The sequence below is a fragment of the Gallus gallus genome, chromosome 4 (assembly GCF_016699485.2).
Source record: "Gallus gallus isolate bGalGal1 chromosome 4, bGalGal1.mat.broiler.GRCg7b, whole genome shotgun sequence".
Taxonomy (NCBI): domain Eukaryota; kingdom Metazoa; phylum Chordata; class Aves; order Galliformes; family Phasianidae; genus Gallus; species Gallus gallus.
This window is the reverse complement of record NC_052535.1, coordinates 63562158-63583671: the sequence shown is the minus strand read 5'-3', so window position 1 is coordinate 63583671 and position 21514 is coordinate 63562158. Positions and strand designations below refer to the sequence as shown.

Here is a 21514-nt window from a genome sequence, read left to right as displayed (position 1 = left end):
ATGTGTAATTTGTTTTTGTTTTTATATGAAAGAAATGTGTTCCAATTCTATTTTCAGAATTGCTTACATTTACATATGACTATGATAAAGGGGAAAAATTAATATAAATTTTCTAATTGGAGGGTTAAAAATTCATTCTAGTAGATAAATAATATGCTACTGACATTTGTAACAAACTCAGGAGTCTAAAAGGTGCCCACAAGCTTTGCGATTTTTCACTTGTTATACATATTCACGAAATACTGAATTTTGTATTTAACTGCATAACATTTTAAACTCGTAACTCAGCGTCTGCATAATTATTTTTACAGGTACATGCATCTCTGAAGCTACTGAAGTAAAGTCTTCAATACACACAGCAGTACACTGAAGAGCTGAAACAATGCAGTTGTTCCCTGGACTAGATTCCTGAATTGATTCAGTGATTCACTATAGAACTTTAGCTATGTAAAAACTTTGAGGCACAGAAAAAAATAAAGTGATTTCCAAATCTCTCATCAATTTTACTTTAAAAAAAATCTGAATAGTGCTACATTGGCTTGTATCATAGAATCATAGAACGATTTGGGTTAAAAAGAACCATAATGATCTAGTTTCAACACCCCTGCCACAGGCAGGGTCACCAACCTCTAGACCAGAATGTGCCCAGAGCCACATCTAGCCTGGCCTTGAATGCCTCCAGGGATGGGGCATCTACAACTTCCTTGGGCAACTTGTTCCAGTGCTTCACCATTCTCTGAGTGAAAAACTTCCTCCTAATATCTAACCTAGACCTCCCCTGTCTCAGTTTAAGACCATTCCCCCTTGTCCTATCACTATCCACCCTCATAAACAGCTGTTCCTCCTCCTGTTTATATTCAAGTATTGGAAGGCCACGAAGAGGTCTCCCCAGAGACTTCTCTAGTCTTTGTAGTGTGAAAGGTCAAACTTTTCTCAGGTATGGAAGCGATTCCAAATGTTTTATTGAGAAGTAATCTTCTGCACAAAGAAGAATACTGCCCTATTTAAAACACCTTTACGTTTTTAATTTTCTATGGTTAATACTCCTCTGGATGAATATCAGTCTATTTTGCTGAAATCAACAGTCAACCTAATCATTCTTCTAATATGAATAGCAAAAGCATATGTAGATGTCACATTTTGCAAGCACATTATGCTAGAAGAAATAAACAAAAACTTCTATCAAGTTTTTCAGTTCATGAATATTGAAGTCATATACTTGTCAAAATATGAACGCAATGTACTTATTCACTGTTGCAAAGTCAGAAGTAGCAATGTATTTGTATAATAGTCTCACCAGACAATGATCTCGTGTAATCCTTTGAATTACAGAACATTATCAGGTGTAGAACAGATATTTTTAAGTCTGCTTTTTGGCAGCTTTTTATTTCCTGGAAACTAATAGAGAACTGAAATGTGGTGTGACCCTAGTAATAAAAAATACAGGCAAAATTAAAAGGTTGCTTATGGAGGTCAAAATTGAGGGAAAAACTACACTGATTATAGCAAAATTGCCATTTTAATCTTCTGATATACCAAAAGAGACTGCGTCACAGTCAGTTAGTGAACATACCTACCACCTTTACTTGAGTAAAGCTTTGGGAACAGCTGGGCAGGTAACAGTCTCAAGTAACACTGACATTTTATCTAGTAGGTATACATTTGAAGTACAATCACTAGAAAATTTCATTGTTGTAATAGCTTCTAGATGCAGAACATCTCAAAACCCTTTGGCTTTTATACCCACCAACCTGATCTAACCAACGTCAAAATCTGGTTTTCTGTACTCTAGGTGAAACAGAGTTTGAAAGTAAATTCAAAAAATAGTAATGACTTAAACTGAAAGCATGCTCCCAAGTGGAACTCAACTAATTCGTTTTCCTCTTCAGAAAAAAAATATATCATACAGGACAGATAGAACAAATTCCTACTGATCACTCCCTGTGGTGGCAAGAAACCGACAGACAATTAGGTCAGCCAATGTGCACCTTTTCATGGCTAAATCTAAGACCTAGGTATATTTTCAGAGAATATAGTTCACAAATCATAGAAACAGAGTATCAAAGACGCATAGCATGGCTTGGGTTATAAAGAACCTTTTAAAGATAATCTAGTTCCAACCTCCCTGCTATGGGAGGTTGTTATGGGCAGATTGTTACCCACTAGATTAGGCTGCTCAGGTCCCCACTCAATTTGGCCTAAAATACCTTCAGGGACAGAACATCCACAGGTTCTCTGAGCAACCTGTTCCAGTGTCTAAAATAGGGCAAAGTTGCACTTACATCAGAATATATTCAAAAAGTATAAACATAAGTACTATGTGCCATTTCTAATCCAAAAATTCAGGATTTGTGCATAATATGAGAAAGATAATTGAAACTACAATTTATTACTAGAAGAAATAGGATACATAAAGTCACTGTGATACTTACCACTGTGAAATTCATAACCTTCAAAATCCATATTGTCATTGCTAAGTTAACAATCATGGTAACCAACAGCAGAAGTACAAAGAAGTATAAGCACCTCTTTCGCCATCCATAAATCCCTACTGGGTAAAATTGAGGATTTTCAGTCCTTGGAAGGCTGTTCTGTTGTGTTGCTAAAATATACTGCTCTCGTGTCATCTGGAAAAAAAGATATAAGTAACAGCCAATGAGAGCTCTGTATTTTACAGATTTTATTACATGAAGATTATCTGAGAACATACAGCAATCAGTTTCTATGGGCACAGAAGGGATGCATTAATTTGGAATAAGCCATATAAATAATAACCAAGTACTTAGTAAGAATCTGGTGTTTTTCACTAAATATGCCTCAAAACTGTAAAAAATACTGAAGTATTTCATGTCTTATAATCTACTTCTGAAGACCATTTTAATGTTCTTTCTGAGGTGATTCAGAAAGAATTGTTTTGTAGAAATAAATCATGGGAGGGACACTCATGTACAAATAAAAGAAAATTCTATTTTTTCCAGAAATGTTTATCATAAATTATCACTCTTTTATAGTAATCAATAAGTAAATGTAATGATTTATACTACATATATGCTTACATATGTTTTTAAAGAAGTATGCCACCATACATATTTTACAAAAGAAGAAACAAGAAAACCCTTTTAAGCTTAAATTTTCTTTTAAGATACGGAAGATACAGAGATCAACAACTTCTAGGTTTGTTTTTTCGTTTGTTTTTTGGTGAGGTTGGTTTTTTGGTTTTTTTTTTTTTTTTTTTGTGACCCTAAGGTCTTCTAGCAAACCAGTAAGCAGTAACTGTTAGTAAACTACTTAAATCTTAACACTAAATCTTCTTCACAGCAAAAAAGTTTAAAGCATTTAATAAGAAACCATGTTACACTTTCTTAATCTTTTTTTGTTCTGATCAACTTTCTTTTACTGAATTTCCAGAACACTAGAAGAACAAATAAGTTACTTCAATACTTTTAAAACATGAACTGCATGAACCTCATTAAACCGTGCAATAGGAAAGAATATCAAACACTGTTCACACACAAAAAAAGACAGCCTAAAATTCTGATTTATACATTACGTATATAATTTATTTATAGATAGATACATTCACATGTATTTAATGATATTTATACAGATAAAATATAGTAAATATGAAATGATCACTGGCAATATTAATTGACACAAGAGGGTCTCAAATAATCAAATATAATTTAAGTGCTCCCCCAACTTTTACTATCTTAAGCTTCTAAACAGAAGGTGCACATATTGCTTATGAGCAGTCTAGATGCACATGATAAAATAAAAAAATAATTCCAGTGGTATCATAATTAGTAAGAATTCAAATTCAATTAATATGTACAAGAAACATATTTCAGTAGGTACAAAGAAATTAAATAAATTCTTATACTGCCCCAAGTAAGTATCAAAAACAATGCAAGAGAAATGATCACAGTTCTGTAAACTATTAAATCACATCACAGCTGAATATTTAGCAACTTTTAATTACCATCTTCAGCTACTCCCATGTTTTTCGATCTTTTTCAGTACCACAACAAACAAAAAAACAGATTGATCGTATGATATGAAATCTAGATTACAGTCATACTGATAAGCTTGACTATTGACATTTTGGGGCCACCACATGCTACTGGAATAGATACCTCAGATGAAAATAATTAGTGAACTCGGCAGATGTATTTTCCATTCTCAAACTTTATTTTCCTTCTTGGGAAAGTTATTATGTCTTACAAAGGCAATTGGTAAGATTTCAAAAAACAAAAGAAATCTGTAAGAAATCAAAAATCAAAGCAAAAAATAAAAATAAAAAAAGACCAGCAAAACACACAGAAAAGATAAGGAGCAAATAAACTGTATCTAGACAATCAGATTGTTGGTATAGTTGTTGAAGTTAGAGTAGCAACCTACTTAACAAGTCTTAATAAAAGAATTTAGAACACGATTACACCTTGCAAATAATATTCTAGACAAACACAAGTTTGTCTTAATGGCTAACATTTCTTTTCTAATGGCAGAAAAAAAATCAGATTCAAAACTAAGGAAAGAAAAAGAAAGGACTGTTGTTCTTAATTACAAATTTGTTACTCTAACACCTAAGAAACAGTCCGGTATTTGCTCTTAATGACAGGGAATGAATTACACTTGTGGCTTGTTAATTATTTGAGAATAAATCTATATTGTTTTTTTCTTTTCTAAGTAAAAAAAGAACTTCCAGCTCTCAATCAGCTCAACATATACTCTAAACCATAACTGATTCCATTCAGCCTGAGCTTTTGAAAAGGTCAGTCAAGAATACAAACATGCTGAAAGTTGTTTTTTGTCATTTTGCTCATGAAATAAAAACCACAAATGAGTAGGAGTAAAAGACACATTTGGATAGAATAATCTTAAACTGTAGAGGTGGGGTGCCAAGCAGTTACTTAACACAAACAGCAGAGGTTATTAGAGAACGTTTACAAATGTTAATATGACTTATGCCTGTTTGTAAATCAGGCAATCTAATAAAAGACTGGTCTCTCTCTGAGAATGGGGAAGGGAGGTGGAAAGCAAAAGTTGTTAATAAATGATTTGCAATGATTTGCAAATAATTTGCAAACTGATAACGTTTTTCAGAACTGAAACAAGCATTCTTTCATACTCTGGGATTCCTATTTCAAATTTGTTTTTCAAGGAGGTAAAGCTCTTTACTAACAAGATCTGTGTCAGCATTATTGCACGTGTGAGGAATACAAACTCAGGAGGGAGAGGGAAAAAACCTTCCTATAAGCAAGTTAAATCTGTATAAAAACTAAAGAATTGAATTATTTAACACTCATTCCACTACCTTTCAATTTGGCATCACTTTCTGTGTTTTGTTTTGTTGTTTAAGACAATATAAATTTGAGGGCACTGCAAACAGAGCAGGTCTAAAGTTAATTCTTCTAGTTCATGTTCTCTCGTTATTTCTTTTTCGTTTTCTGATAAGCCTAAATTGAACATCTCAAGAGTTCAACAAACCCCACAGCAAATGCTGTAATTTGGATTGCTTAGAGACAGAAAGTTCTCTAATCTGACCCAGATTTTCTGCTAGTGTCAGTTAACAGAATTCATTTGGCAGTCCTTCCTATTCAACAAGCCTTTATACTCCTATCTTTGAGAAAATAATTATTTAGTAGCAGGTTAAAAATTGTTTTAAAAAGCCTGTCTGCATTCCCAAGGGCGTAGAACTGAAATGACAATGATACTGAATGTTTCAAACATCAGAACAATGATCAGAACTAGTTTGAAATTTTCAGTGAAGACTGCTTTTATTGAAAGCACTGGAATTTATCCATTCGATAAACTCCCAATAAAACAGGAGATGAAATGTTATCAGACACTCACAAATATGTTGGATGACTGATAAAATTATTTCCTCTTTTTTTCCTCTTTCCATTCCTTTTCCTTTTTTTTGTCCTTTCTATAGAATTCTCAACTTTTTTAGAACATTCAACATTAAGAATTCCAACATGTTCTACTTGCTATATTTACATTTGAAACGAAAATAAAGCATGACATCTCTTACATTATTATTCTTTTGAGAAATCTTGATATGCACAGACATATCAAGAAGTGCATCTCTAGGAATTATTTAATATTTCTATTATAAATTGAAATGTTTATTAAAACTACAAGCAGTTTTCCTATCTCAAAAAATATTTTCACACCAATTATTTAGCTATATTTAAAAAACTTAAGTAAATCTCTGATTTGACATATACAAATCCAAAAGTGTTGGCTTCTCATACCATGGAGCAGAAAAAGCTAGAAACCAATATGAATTTTGTTAACTCAATTACTGTAATTGTAGCCAGTCACACAACTCTGGTGAGGTATCTCCACTATTGATTAATTCTCCGTGCATTATTTTCTTAATTCATGGAGATGATGAAAAGGCTTTACAGGAACTCTAAAATACACAAGTATAGTATGACTATGACTGGATCAAGTCATGTTATGCTGTTGTAAGGAATGCATTAGCAATCAGATAACTCGTACAAACAAAGAGAAGGAAGAAAAAGTATACCATATAGTTAGTAGAGAAAAATCTACACATCAGAGTCTCACATCAGAGAGAGGAATCTCTCACATCAGAGAGAGGGAAAAAAGACACCAAAAAAGCAGATTGCATAATCAGCCATAATTCAGGACATCGAATTTATCAGAACCAGCTGGCTCTTCCCACTCACCCTGACAGTGAGATAGCTTATGATCAACAATTCATTATGCGTCCACCTCTCCCTTTTTGTTACACTACAGCATGTCATTGTTTTCACTGTACACAGTATGAGACATTAACTAAGATTACAATTAAAATATCACTTCATTGTTTTTTTTTGTTGTTGTTGTTTTTTTGGTTGCTTGGGTTTTTTTGGTTTGTTCGGTTTTTTTTGTTTTTTTTTTTTTACAGATTTCATCTGGAAGCTGACCATATATAGTGAAAAATGTACTATAACATTTATTAAAAAGTAAATACACAAATTCTTAGTATGCGTACACCCAACTCTAAAATTGAGAGTCAGGATGTAACCAGTAAGACGTTTATTATAACAATAAATAAGAAGGTGATAAGAAAGAGGCTTGAATTTCTGGAAAAGTTTTTACAAACAGAAGAATAGATTTCCTAGTAAAGCTTTTTAAATCTCTAAGAGCTACATAGACAGCTCTTGCTGTCACTTTCAGAAAATGTTGAAGAAGCTAATGTGTTTCTTCTCTTCTACAAGACTTGGGTATGCTACAGTTGATATCTAAAAAAATAAAGAAAAAACCCACAAAAAACAGAAAAGGAGGATAATCATTGTGGTTAGTGGGGAACATACTAACAATTGTGAATAGACTTACAAGGTAGCACAACTGCACTCGTAGGGAGCTAAATATTGGAAGGAGAGAGCAACTTCCTTTGAAAAGATTTGCAAAATCTATCAGATATTCAAGAGATCCTAAAGGTACCCAAAAGTATGTCAGCAACTGACTCAGGTATAAATGGTCCATCTGGGTCACGTATGGTTGGCTCCATATGATAACAGACACATCAGTTTTGTATACATCACTGGCAAAAGATAATATTGTAAATCCTTATTATCCTGATAGACAATTATATATTTATCAGTTACTGCTCCTTTTGTTTTGTATTCCTTTGCTCCATTTACTATCATCAGGATATCATTACTAATAAAATGTTTACAACAACTGAGAAGCATTTGGAGAGTGTGATCTTTCTGAAAACCACAACAGGGTATGTCCCAGAACAACAGAATGGCTGAAGATGGAACAGTCCCTCTGGAGCTACATCCACCACGCCCAGAAATATTTAAATATCTCAAAAGATGAACATTACAACATATCTGGGTAACCTATTCCATTGGCCAGTTACCAAAGTCAAAAAGTATTTCCTGTTGTTCAAAGGGAACCTTCCATTTGTGCCCATTGCACCTTGATGTTTCATCGGGCACCGCTGAAAAGAGCTTCATTTAGTCTCTGCAGTTTCCCTTCAGGTATTCACATACATGGATAGGATCTCCCTCAAGCCTTCTTTGTTCCAAGATAAACAGTCTCAGCTCTCTGAGTCTTTCCTCATAGGAAAGATTCTCCATGCCTATCATCTTCTTCATGGCCCTTTACTGAAGTCTGTCCAGTAACTCCAGGTCATCCCTGCACTAAGGAGCCCTGAGGTGGATGACCCAGCACTCCAGGAGTAGTCTCACTCAGTTGAGTAAGGGGAAGGATCACCTCTCTCAACTTACTGCCAATACTTTGCATAATGCAGTCCAGAATACCAGTAACCTTCTTTGTGACAAGGGCACATTGTTGGCTCATGGTCTATCTTCTACTCAATAATACTCCCACTTGAAATGCAGATACACACCACCTCTTTAAAAAACACCTTAGTATTGCAATGAATTTCTTCACGTACCGATCACTGAGTAGAAAGTCCTTACATTACGTACATCCTCCAGTTAAGCATTATGGACTACTAAAAGCTTTTTTGGAAATATTTTATGTTTCATATTTTATATTGACTAAGTCAATTCCGCATCCATATCAATACTACATTACAGTGAAAGACGATTCACGAGAGATTTCACCTAATCTTCAGTTTCCATCAGAAAAAGTTTAGTTCCATATTAACTACACTGGATGTCCTGATTAGTTCTACAGGAAGTGATACCAAATTCAAGGGACATAAAATTGTACTTTTTAAGTTTGATGCTTTTTAGTTCAACCATAAATTTTTGATCCAGGCACATTCAAAAATGGAGGTAGACTTGCAGTCAAAACTCTCAAATAACACTCTGTAAACAAAACAACTGGAAATCCCTTAGCTCACAAAAAAAAAAAAAAAAAAAATCTAAAGGAATGAACATTCAGATAAAAAAGATCTTCACCATAAATCTATATATAAATTCAGCTGATTACTTTTAAAGCTTAATAATTCACAAAAAACTGTTTTTTCTTCTTGGCCAGGGAAAAAAAAAAAAAGAGACATCAGCATCAACAAGGCTTTATCTAGCATGTCTATAGTGACAATTTGCTTTGCTTTATGTTGTTAAAATTCCTTTTATTTTTTGTCTAAATCAATGGAATTAGATTACCACAGAGACTTCATTACAGCCACAGACAGGACAGCAGCTGAGGTATGCAATTTTCTCCCTATGATGTCTGTCCTCACTAAACAGCTATTGGAATAGTTGTCTATGTAAGGACAATAACTGTTTCCATCTTGAATATTGTCCTCCAATAAAATCATCACTTCACAGAAACTGATGCAAATGAGCTGGTCCTATTACCACTATCATTTAGTAAGAACATTTATGGCTGTTCTGTATTTAACTCATTTAATTGTAATATTCACTGCTCAATGAAGTTCACAGCATGTTAGCAAGAATAAATAATCTGAAATGAATAGAACCATATTTTCCTCACTACTCTGTGATTTGAAACATTTCTAAATATTAAAATGCTATACTGAATTTGTCTGAAAAACAATTAAGACCAATATCCAACATATTTTCCCCAATCTTATAGTCTTCCCTCAACATCAACCATCAGCATCCCTGAAGACAGATTAATGAAATAGATAGTACTTTCAATTCAGTCTGTAAGAATATCCATGTATGAATACGGCTCATACAGAATATAACACAATATAAACTTATCTTGTTCAACAGAGCATAAAGTGTGGTTTATACATCCATAAATTCTGATATACTTTAAAAAAAAGATGAAATATGAAGAGACGAGCAGAAGGGAACAAGGCCAAAAGTTCACATTACATTCAATTTTTATATTTATCTTGACATTTGGCTTTTCTGACCTTTTTCCTTCCCTTGGCTACTCAAAATTAATCAATTATGCCCCTAAAGTGTTCTGAACAAGAAACAGTTACTTTCTGGAGGTGTATTATTAGCCAATTAAATTCACTGATTTAATTCCATGTTTTCCAATAACAGCTGTGTGGGTGAAATTGAAGGTGTAAAGGAAATATCTAGATAAGAACTGAGAGGCAGCAGAGAAGTCAAGGCAAACCAGAGATTCTTAACTCTGTAAAGGCCACTGAAAGAAGCAGGTATATGCATGAAGTGAGGAGAGAGGGACAGTAAAAAGAACCATATTAAATCCACATGAAGAATACAGAATAAGGAGAATTGAAGATTTATTGGTGTAACAAAAACACGTGACAAAACCTTTCACACACGTGCCCACCTCATGCTTGACTCAACAAACACGAAGATTCCAGGGAACATAATTCTATGGAGTAAGTCTCACTCCTGAAAAAAGAAAGCCTTTTATTTGTATTCACTGCAATTGTTCTCTCAGAGAAGTATAAGACTATGTGGCTCTGAAACTAGAGACGCTAGGACAGAATATGAAACATAAAAATGCACGTGGCTCTGTTAAAAGACAGAGAGGCGGGCAGTTTTCTGAAATAGTAATGCAGGAAGAGATTTTTACTTACTTTCCTGAAACTAGAAATGAAGATTAGATGAGACTCATCCCCCATGGAGTGTGCTCTCCCTGGCATGAAAAGATGACAACTCAGTACAGCTTGATGAAGAGAAGACTGACTGGAATGACAAAAGAAGTTACTCTTCTTTTCTAAAAACTGAGAAGATACTGACGCAATATCCAGCAACTACTCCATTTGGTCTTGTGAGGTACAGCTGTACAGCTGTAAGAAGGGAGGAAACCTCTGGAACCTCTTAAATCAGCTTTATGAATAGCCAATGTGCAGCTGCACACTGCAAGAAGGTAGGGTCAGCAAAACAGAAAACTTACAAAGATGAAACACTAATTAGCTGTAGTACTCAGATGTCATTAGTCAGTAAGTTCACAAGAACAGAATATTTAAAGGAAATTAGTCACAGCAAAAAGTCAAAAACTCCTAACAGTTTAGAAAAAAAGACAAAAAAAAAAAGAAAATTTTGAAGATACTAGCGTGGAAGATAGCTAACAGCTATAAAAAGACAAAACATACAGCTGTCCTCAAGTAGTCTGTTCTAGCCCCACGAGTGATTCATACTGGAATTTGTAAGTAATTAGATGTCCATGGACAAAGGCAAAACTGAACAAGCACTAAGGAACATTCACATGATCCAATCAGTGCCAATCAGTGTAGTTATGCAAGGGAAGATTGTATGGAAAGAAGAAAAGCACTAAAAAGGAGAAGAGACAACTGAAGATTAAAAAAAAGCAACTAATTTTTACAGTAAACAAAGAACTGGGAGAGAAGCCAATTACTCACTTAAAACTAACAAGATTAAGCTAAATCTCTGTGTATTTTGAGGAACCAGATAGGACATCAGCAGAAAAAAACCTCAGTATAACCTAGGAACGAGCTGTGGTATCCAAAGCAAAAAGCAACTCTTACTGAATATGATCTAGAACATTGATGAAGCTTCTAGAGGCAGTTAAAATTGGCAGCAACACAACAAAATACAAAATAAATAAATAAAAAGGAAGATATTTCTTCAATAGTGTATCACTTTATTTTACTTGTCTTATCAATAAACAAAAGCTTTACCAGTTTCCTTTAGATAACAACAACTTAATCATAGAATGGCCTGGGTTAAAAAGGACCACGATGATCATCTAGTTTCAACCCCCCTGCTACGTGCAGGGTCACCAGCCACTAGACCAGGCTGCCCAGAGCCACATCCAGCCTGGTCTTGAATGCCTCCAGGGATGAGGCATCTACAACCTCCTTGGGCAACCTGTTCTAGTGTGTACCTTCAAGTACTGGAAGGCCACAATGAGGTCTCCCTGGAGCCTTCTCCATGCTAAACAATCCCAGTTCCCTCAACCTTACCTCACAGGAGAGGTACTCCAGCCCTCTAATAGGGCCCTCCTTCGGGACCGGCTCCAAGAGCTCCACATCCTTCCTGTACTGGGGGCCCCAGGCCTGGAAACAGCACTCCAGATAGGGCCTCACAAGAGCCAAGTAGAAGGGGACAATCACCTCCCTCTCCCTGCTGGCCACCCTTTTTTAATGTTATTCTTCAAAGTTTATTTTGCTAGTTTAAGTTTGACAGTAATTAAGAGTCAGCCATGAACATTCTCAACAGCATCTCCATAGCAATTGCTAACATTTTAAGTGCAGCAAAAACAAGATGGAAGTATGGTGGGAACAGAAAAGAATGTCCAATTTGATCAACTTCCTATACTTCACCTGTTTTCCATCAAGGAACCCAAACTCCCAAATCAAAAATGTTCAGAATAGGTCCTCTTGTAGTGAAAAATAAAACCACAGTCAAAATTCAATTTTGCATACTGAAAATATCATAGACGGCAGCAGAGGAGCAGTCTGATTAAATGGTGTCTGACATGGAAATTCGGATAAAGAAAAGGTATGTCAATGAATTCACCCACGTGGAAAAGGTGGCACCCACAGACATTCACTGATGCTTGCTGAATGTGTATGGAGACCGAACAGTGGATGTGAGTGTAGTGAGGCAGTGAGTGGTGTGTTTCATGTTGCTGTCACCACTGCTGAAATACAAGCCATGTTCGGGATGGTGCTTCAGATTTTTCTGCATGGCATGCAGACTCTTGTTCATTGATGATGAAAATACACAGATAATGGTGGTGACTATGCAAAAAGACAGTGTTTTGTAGTTGGGAATATGTTCTCTGTATCTGCTTTAGTTTTCATGGAAATAAATAGGAGGTATTACTTTCCATCCAACCTATATATTATCAGAAATCACCATGTTTTTTCACCAAACAGCACAAAATGCATGTAACATGCAATAAACACAGGTTTCAGTCTGAGTGTTTATGGTATGCACAAGTGGTTAAGTTAGCACTGCACTGCATCCTCCCCTCCACAGCGTTCAGTTGTTGCCTATACAATCCAGCTTGAACTATGGACAATCAACTCTTAAAAGCTCTTGGGGAGATCTCAAAAAGCTATGATGGTATTATTGTGGATAAGTCACCATTCTGTGAACTATTTTAAACATTGCATCTGAATTTATAACTAAAGACTTATAGTAATTGGTATCTGCTTTTCAAACATTTTTTACACAGTAATTGCTTTGTTTTAAAATTGAATAACATTGTCATAGTATTACAATTAAAACATCTTTTTTTTTTTTAGTATATATTATCTCAAAATAAAAAAAAGTGTTGTGAAAGTAAAGCTTAGAGTTAGATAGGAAGACTTCTTAAGTCTCTACAACTTTCTACCCACGCTTGATGCAAAAATTGGGAGTAGGAAAAAACAATTACTTTCTAAATATCTCTAATTCTGAAAGATGTAATCTAGGCAAGTGCAAGATTAGTCTCAGTACATATTACTGGCAGGAGGGAAGAAGGTTACTTCAACTCTTAAACAACACATGCCCACTCCACCCCGTCTTAGTCATATTGTTCTCATTGCCTTTGTCATTTGGACAGAAAATTCCAATTTGTTACAAGACAAAAAAATAAAATAAAACAGTGAAAACAAGGAAGTAAAGAGAAGAACAGGAAAGAACAATGTGCCCCAAATTTATTAATTAGTTGTGAGATTTGATTTACAATACATATACCCCTAATAATCTGTGCCAACCAAATATAAAGTTTAGAACTGTCTGGAAGTGAAAATCTAATCTTCATCCATAGCTCTATTTAGGGACACCAGTCATTACCAGTGTTACAAAAAATCCAATTTTGCATGGAAACTTCCAAATTAAATCAAATGCTCTTGATTCTAAAGTGCTTTTCAAAATTTTAATAATTGATATATATATTTTTTTAAGTTTTATAAATTTGTTCACATACTTAAATACAAATATTTTATTTTTTTCTCTTAGCGCAATGTTGCTCATATTCACCAGAGAAAAAAACGTACCATCCAATGAGGAAACAAAATCTACCAAAATTTCTGTTAAGCCAAATTAAACTGAAGAAATGATGGAATTTTATTAATAACTAATTTTGAAACTACCATCCATAGGGCATATAATAAAACCAGTTACATTATTAATTGCCCATTTCTAAAATACACACTATATTAGAATTTCCCAGAACAGAAATTGGTCACTTAAAAAACTGCACAATAATTTATTTTCATTTTCAATTCCCTGTTCTTCCATATAACATGCACCAGTCACATGAGCACAAAAGCATAGAGGTTTCTAAAAGCAGCTCATTAAAAAGGTTTCTGTTCCAACAGTATTCTAGTCTACATAACTATTGTTGCCAACACTTCCTTGCATGGTGGCGCAGTGCTTTACACTATCTGAAATAAGTGAAAACAACATAGCGGGAAAAAAGTGAAGAAATTTGATGCTAATCCTGTAAGAGGCTTTGCAATGGTAGCCTATGCTTCTTACTTCTGCAGAAAGCTTTTCCTTCTTGTATTAAACCCTTCAATGGCAGTACAAACTTCCCTAAGGTCTATCAACACAAGAGAGTGTCACACACTGTAAAAGTTTTTTCATTCTCAAATAACTGAAAATACAACATCAAAATACATATGCTATATTAAATATATAGAATTTGTTCAGAAACAAAGTAATGATATGCAGTGCAGTGTTACTGTAGTATTTTTAAGCAATCCTGATATATGGCTTTGAACTATTTGCACTTGAAAGTAAACAGTTAAGATTATGTAATAGGTTACACACAGAGGCATTAGTGGAAGAGATCTGTTGTAAAATGTTGCCTTCCAGTACCTAAAGGAGGCCTAAAGGAAAGATGGGAAGGCACGCTTCATCAGGGAGCATAAGGATAGCACAAAAGATAATGGCTTTTAACTAAAGGAGTTTAGGTTTAGATTAGATAAAAGGAAGAAATTCTTCACTATCAGCAGCGTGTGGCACTGGAAGAGGTTGCCCAGAGAAGCTGTAGACATCCCATCCTGGAGGCATTCAAGTCAAGGTTGAACGGAGCCCTGAACAGCCTGCTCTGGTGGGTAACAACTGGTCCATGGCATGGAAGATGGAAATAGATGATCTTTTAGATTCTGTCCAGCCCAAGGCATTCTATGATTCTAAGGCTTTAAGATTAATTTTTGTGTTAAAATAAAAATCCTTTTTTTTTTTTAATATCCTTAATACTCTCATTTTTTCAATTTGTGGATGACTTTGTTCTGAAGATGATTTTTTCTTATATTTATTTCTAACGACAAGAACAAAGAAATTAAGAAATGATGAGCTATGTGAGCTAAGGTCGTAGCTCTTTTGCAATATAATATTAACTCCTGTCCCTTTATACTTCTTGCAGGAAGATTTCAAAGTGGGAGCTTTGGTAATGTTTAAATTACACTTCATTGTGAAGTCATTTTTTTAAGGTAGTTTGCCAAGTATGATTTAGTACCTGAAGCCATAAAAGAATGCATCACTACTCCTAGCCACACAGATTTGCTGATGCCACATTCAATTATTTTTAAATGAAATCTAACATAGTTGATTAGGAAAAACTGAATAGTGATGTATGTCACATATGGCCTGATTTACGAACTTCAGAATTTCCAACAGTATTTTTAGGAAGTGTTTCATCTGTTCTGTCATGTGGTACTCACTGCACACCAAATGTTTCCTTATTCTAAGTTTTCTGAAATAATCTTCAAAGAGAAACATGAAAGGCAATCCATTTCTTTCTAGCCATATTAATATTTGCTTGCTTGAATAATTGTGTTGTGTTGTATTTGACAGCCAAATTGCCTCTTGTCATTAGTAAGAGCAAACTTTTAATTTATGCTCCATTTTCATACTGCTAACATTTCAGACGTTCAGGTTTTTAGAAAGCTATACGGCAAGTACTATTATGAAGGAAACTGAAATAATTTATGATTTCTCCTTCCTCATCTTTGGAACGACCTGCAACTTCAAACAGAAAGGTAAAATAAGCATTTTAGGCCACTATGCCCAATACTAATTTTCCCCTTAGTATGATCAACAAGCTTGAGGGAGGGAAGAACAAAACAGCACATGGCTCTCAACCATTGCACAGAACTCTAATTTTTACAACTCTAAGAACAGCACAAATCCAAAATGCTTTTGAAAGCTACACAAAGTTTTAAATACTTCTTATTAAGCAAGTATTAGTTAATTTTCTTCATTAATTTCAAAATTAATTTTGAATTATTTAATCAACTATTAATCTTAAAAAGCTCTGAAACTTAATATAGAATTAAAACAAATTATTCCTCAAAAGGATAAACGATGTTCTCTGCAATTTTCTTCATTAAACAACTACCATAAGAAAATATATTTTGAAATTTAAACACTGTGTTTCAATTTTTACCTAAACACTGAAGTTTCTTGGCACTTTTTACTAAAAAAAATCAGTCAGTTCTAAAACTGATAACGTTCACTGATATATATTTATATGGATTTGGAAGACAACAAAAAAGAATGAAGTAGATATTACATCCATTGTGAAGTAAAAAATTTGATACTGAATTATGGGTAAGTACATCTAAAATCCAAGCACAGTCTATTCAGATATGCATAAACACATGCACACATTCACAAAAAAAGGAAACTTGTTAGCACAATTTTCTCACTTAAAGTATAATATCTGCCAGCAAAGAATTAGTGGAGAATCCTAACTAAGCTATTTAAAATCATAACTACACCTGTGAACATGTTTGAACATGATGTGTAAAACAAACACACACAAATCTGGAGAGTCACATCATTGTCAATCAGGACACAATGAGAAAAACAATTTGTAAGTAAGTGCTTTTAAACATATTTAAACATACATGTGAACCAAAAGACTGTGTTGCTAAGCAATATGTTATTTGAGAAACTAAGACTGTCCTTTGATGACCAGTGCAACCAGATGCTATCCAGTGTTTTTCATACATTAGAGTCATTACAGATAATTGTGCTATCTTACAAATAGGATTATCTGACAGGATTAGTTAAATAGAATCATCATCAAGTAGAGAATCACTGGCTTATCAAAAAATAGTAAAAAGAAAAATCTATCACCAGAACATTCAAAACTGGTTAATGTTTACATGTCTGATGAATCATAGGTATTTCATCCTAGCAGACCTCAGATGGAATTGCTACATATAGTCCTAAGATTAAGCCAAACTTCAGTGAAAAAAAAAAAAAAAAAAAAAGACTATCAAAGATTCAGAGGACAATCTCCTTTAAAATTCTTTCAGTTCAACTTATTCTCTTTCCCATACCTTATATATTTAAGATTGAGTCTTTAACTAACTGTGGCTAGCATTACTCATGGTACTATTCCATCTGTTATGCATATGTATTCAAACTGATACCATTCTATTTTATTGATAACCTTAAATAGCCTTAGGTTACATTATCTCCTTGCTGTATCTAATATTTCTTAAGTCTTTTCTGTGAAACCATCTAAGTAAGCATGTCACTGGCATGCTGTTGAATACAAAGTATATCTGCTCACATAATCCTAGCAAGCAATTAACAGGCAGAACAGCATAAATAATAGTCACCTCACAACTCAAAAAAAGGTGTTTGACAGTCTAAACAGACTTAGATCAATGAATTAGATGTCAGTAAGTCACCTGGACTGAATAGTCTTCAGTTAAGAGAATCAATCAGAAGATGTAGTACTGCTGGCAAAGATCTGTGGTGTCACTGCAGAAAGGTGTGGCAGCATGGCTGCAACAGATTGTCAGTGTGATGTTTAGGAAAGATATTGAGAAGGAATTGTCATTTTGATGCTGTCAAAAGCCTTCAATAGCATTTTCGTACAACTTGTCATTTGCCATGGATTTGATATTTAAGTATAAACAACTGTTTTTAAATAAATCATGAGATACTTCCACATTACATTCTTTAGGACAACTCCACAAATGGAAAAGCTTTAAAAAAACATACTCATCACAGCATTAAAAGGAATAAACAACTCTCAAACATCAAGTTAGACTGATGACCTACTTCTACCTTAAAGTAACTTTCTTATAATTAATTTTATTCACTTTTTATCTTCTACCAAAAAAGTGAAAATTGTCTAATATTTAGTGTTGGATTTAACAAATATAAAATCACAAGAATTACAGAGTTAGATATCTTCAGAGGCAAATAGCATTGATAGGAATTACTATGTCCAAAGAAATAATTTCTGCTGGTAAGAAGCAGCAGTCAAAAATCTTAGTCAGCATTCAATTTTCTGAAATATCTAAGAAGGCACTTAAAGGAATTACTGTGATAAGTGGGATGAGTGTTAATGTTACAAGGACAGTGACTAACATGAGAGAAATTTGGTGCACACTGCATAAATTCTTCTAAAATAATGGAAGAGATATTACCAGATAAAACAAGTAAAAAGTGACTCCCAAACCATCAATATAAGAATCATTAACATCCATTCATTTTATGTTGGAGTCATCTTGTTACTATTACATTTTGCACAGACTTCTTGAAATAAATATTAAAGATACTGTAATAAACTGATTAAGGAGATAAATATTTGAAGAGGATTTTTTTTTATACACACACTTACATACCATGTTAACAGTGAAATAGTTCGTCAGAAAATCATTTTAGATTGAGATGTAGAAATGGAGCTTCCTTCTCCCCAAAACTAAAAATTGATTAAAACATTTGTTTAATCTCAAGATGACAATGACGTTTCCTTTATTGTATTTACAAACATCAGTATTGTAACGGGGTAACAGTCCAATACTCTCTAAAGATTATCACTGCACCTGAATGTATAAATTCCTGAAAGGATTCCAAAACATGCTTATGCTACAAACACAAGTTCATTCTCTGTACTTAAACATAAAAACACGTTTAGAAAATAAGGGCACAAATCAGCAGGATCAGTTCAATTTTAAACCTGATCATTTTTCTGACTATTGTACCTTCTGTTCTCTATTTTCAAAATGGATCTTAGTTTGAAGGGAAACCTTTCTTCTCATCCTATAGGTGCTAGTATACTTCAGTTCCTCTGTCTACTTTTATTGTACCACTACCTATCCAGTGGGTAAAGACTGGGAACTTAAATGAGTTAATTCCTAGAACATTATCCTCAGACTTGCTGCTACAAATTTATTATCTGTTTCCTACAGCTGTCATTAAGACCACCAATAACTATTAAAATGACTTCAATGAAACTTAGTTCAATTTACCTAAGTAATAAACCTCTTATTTTTGGCTTCCTATTGCTAGAGAAGTTCCCTCAGCTTCAGAAATTATGACAGTGTCCAATGGATGTGAACTACTCTGTCATCTCATCAGCCATATGCTGTCAGGCTTTGTCTCTCCATCCAGAAATAAGAACATTTCCAGAAACCCTCTAGCTAAGTCTGTCTTCATCCATCTGCCACCTGATCAAAAGTTTCCTCTTTAACTGCTCATCATCTTTTCTGGTGTCCACAGAATAGAAGGCCCTTTGATTCCCCACATAATTTTTAAAAGCTTTTTCTGTTACGAAATCTCATCTAGCCTACCATGAACACAGTTTAAACAGGTGGATCCCCATATACCTGGCAAGGACATTTCTCTGGACCATTTAGAAAAAGTCAAAATGACCAAAAGAATTGCTATGAAGGCATCACAATTTATATTACTAATAAAGGTGTTATTTTAACCCACTTCAATATGCACAACACAAAATGTCAACATTTACAAAAATTATGTCATAAAACAATGAAATATGTGGAAGAATATACCTTTTCAATAGTTTAGTAAAGTCTCCACAGAATCAATATAATTTTGGAACACCTTAGATTTAAAAAAACACTTTTAGAATAGTTTTCTTTACAAAAGACATTTGTGTTTTTCATTTGTGATGAAATATAACGTTCCACTTATAGCCTTACTTTTTTCCAAATATCAGAATGAGAACACCAAGATGTAGAAAAACTCTTACCCTCATAAATGTCTATTTCTGAGGGTACACGTTACTATGAAGATACTCAAGGAACTGCAATATACTTCCCAGAACCTTTCACAGATGGCTGGGGGAAATGGCCATTTAGTACAGCATCTAAAGGCTGCTGTACAATGGAAAGTACAGCAGCCTTTAGAAACTTGAGACTTCAGTCTTGGGACTGAATTGATGCATAGGCTGACCCTGGACTTTTCTGCTGCACCGGCAGACATTACATTCCAACTTTAACTATTGTTATTTTTGTATGCATTTCAGTTCCGCGTGTTGTAACAATTGTTTAGCCATTTCAAGAAACAATACAAAAAAACCCACAAATTTCTGTGCTGTTTTGAAAAAATCTTTTTTTAGGGAAGTCTTTACACTCATAAATCACAGTCTTCGCTAACAAAATAGAGAACATAAGATTCAGCTACAAGTGTACTAACTTTTTGAGAAGTGACCAAGTAATTATATAAGCATCAGTGTTTCTAAGCACAAGTTCAAATCTCCATCTTTATTTTTTGCAATAAGTTTAAAATTGACAATATATTTATCTATTAAGTCAGTGATTAGCGTATTGCAATCAAGAGTAGCAACTTTTTCTAGAAAATGAAACACCCTGACAATTACAAGATTATCAAAACACTCTAAAGCTCCTCGAATACACAATGAAGACTTCAATACAAAAATAAGTTTATAAAATAACAGTGCATTAAAGCAGCATCAGGTATCTCAGTATATCCATGAAATCAAGCTCTACTCTGAAAATGAATTTGAGATAATGTTAAGAGAAATTCATCAGCAAACCAAGGGCATACTGATGAGCCACTACTGATCCTACATACTCCTTAGAATAGCCTTTACCCTTGAATTTTTCCAGTAGAAACATCAATTCAATGGAAAGATTGCCTGAGTTCTCAGTTCTGTATCTTATTGAAATACCAAGACATATCATACTAGGTGTCAAAGCCACAAACATTTTTTAGGGAGAAATTTATATTTGTACATATTTATATTTATTCATATAAGGAGCTGGTAACTTAAATGAGATTTTACTATGCTGACAACTGAAGTAATAAAAACTAGACAATGAAATCTGAAAGGAGAGAAAAGAGATCCAATTGGTTCTCTTAAGCAATCTTCTCACCTACCAATACAGCAGATAGCACTTACTCAGTATTTCCCACTGATGCCACATTTCAGTGCAAGTCTTTGAAAGGAACAGTTAACAGTACATAAACACCACAGTTTTTGGTGAGCTATTTAAATTAATTTCGAAGAAAGAAAAAAGAGGCAGCCATAGCTTTTACTTTGCATATTTGAAAAACATTCCCCAGAGCTAAGCTGCATATGCATAGTGAAAGAAACACTAAAGTTGTGATGATAAGATTTTGTGTAATTGAAAGTCCTCTGGGAACTGTTTTTCAACTGTTTTCTATGTGCATGTCTTTTTATGCCATTCACACATAAATTTAATTTGTCTTTTGGTCTTCAAGATAACAAGCTTCTAAAAATGGCATATTTCTGTTCTTTTTTATAAAATAACCTGTACATTTCTGCTTGGATAAAAAATTCAAAAATGTGCAATGAACAAAGGCAAGTAGAAGATTTTAACTATCGGCTTGCAAAACTTTGATATGGAGTACAAGTACCCTGAAATAATACCTTTCATCATTTATTACTGAAAAGAAATGTATTTCTT

The 21514-nt window shown here is 34.0% G+C and overlaps 1 protein-coding gene across 11 annotated transcripts in view; it reads right to left on the bottom strand.

Moving 5' to 3' along the window:
- Positions 1–21514, bottom strand: part of SGCZ (sarcoglycan zeta) — a 360204-nt gene that overhangs the window by 153122 nt on the left and 185568 nt on the right. For 10 of the 11 annotated variants that reach the window (XR_005859307.2, XR_005859308.2, XM_040699469.2 and 7 more), the window contains one exon: positions 2433–2627. The exons of the other annotated variant lie outside the window; for it this stretch is intronic. Coding sequence is in view for 8 of the 10 variants with exons in the window: in XM_040699469.2 (XP_040555403.1) it covers positions 2433–2627 (195 nt within the window). In the remaining 2 variants the exon portion in view is untranslated. The remainder of the gene's footprint in view (positions 1–2432; positions 2628–21514) is intronic. 11 annotated transcript variants of the gene reach the window in all.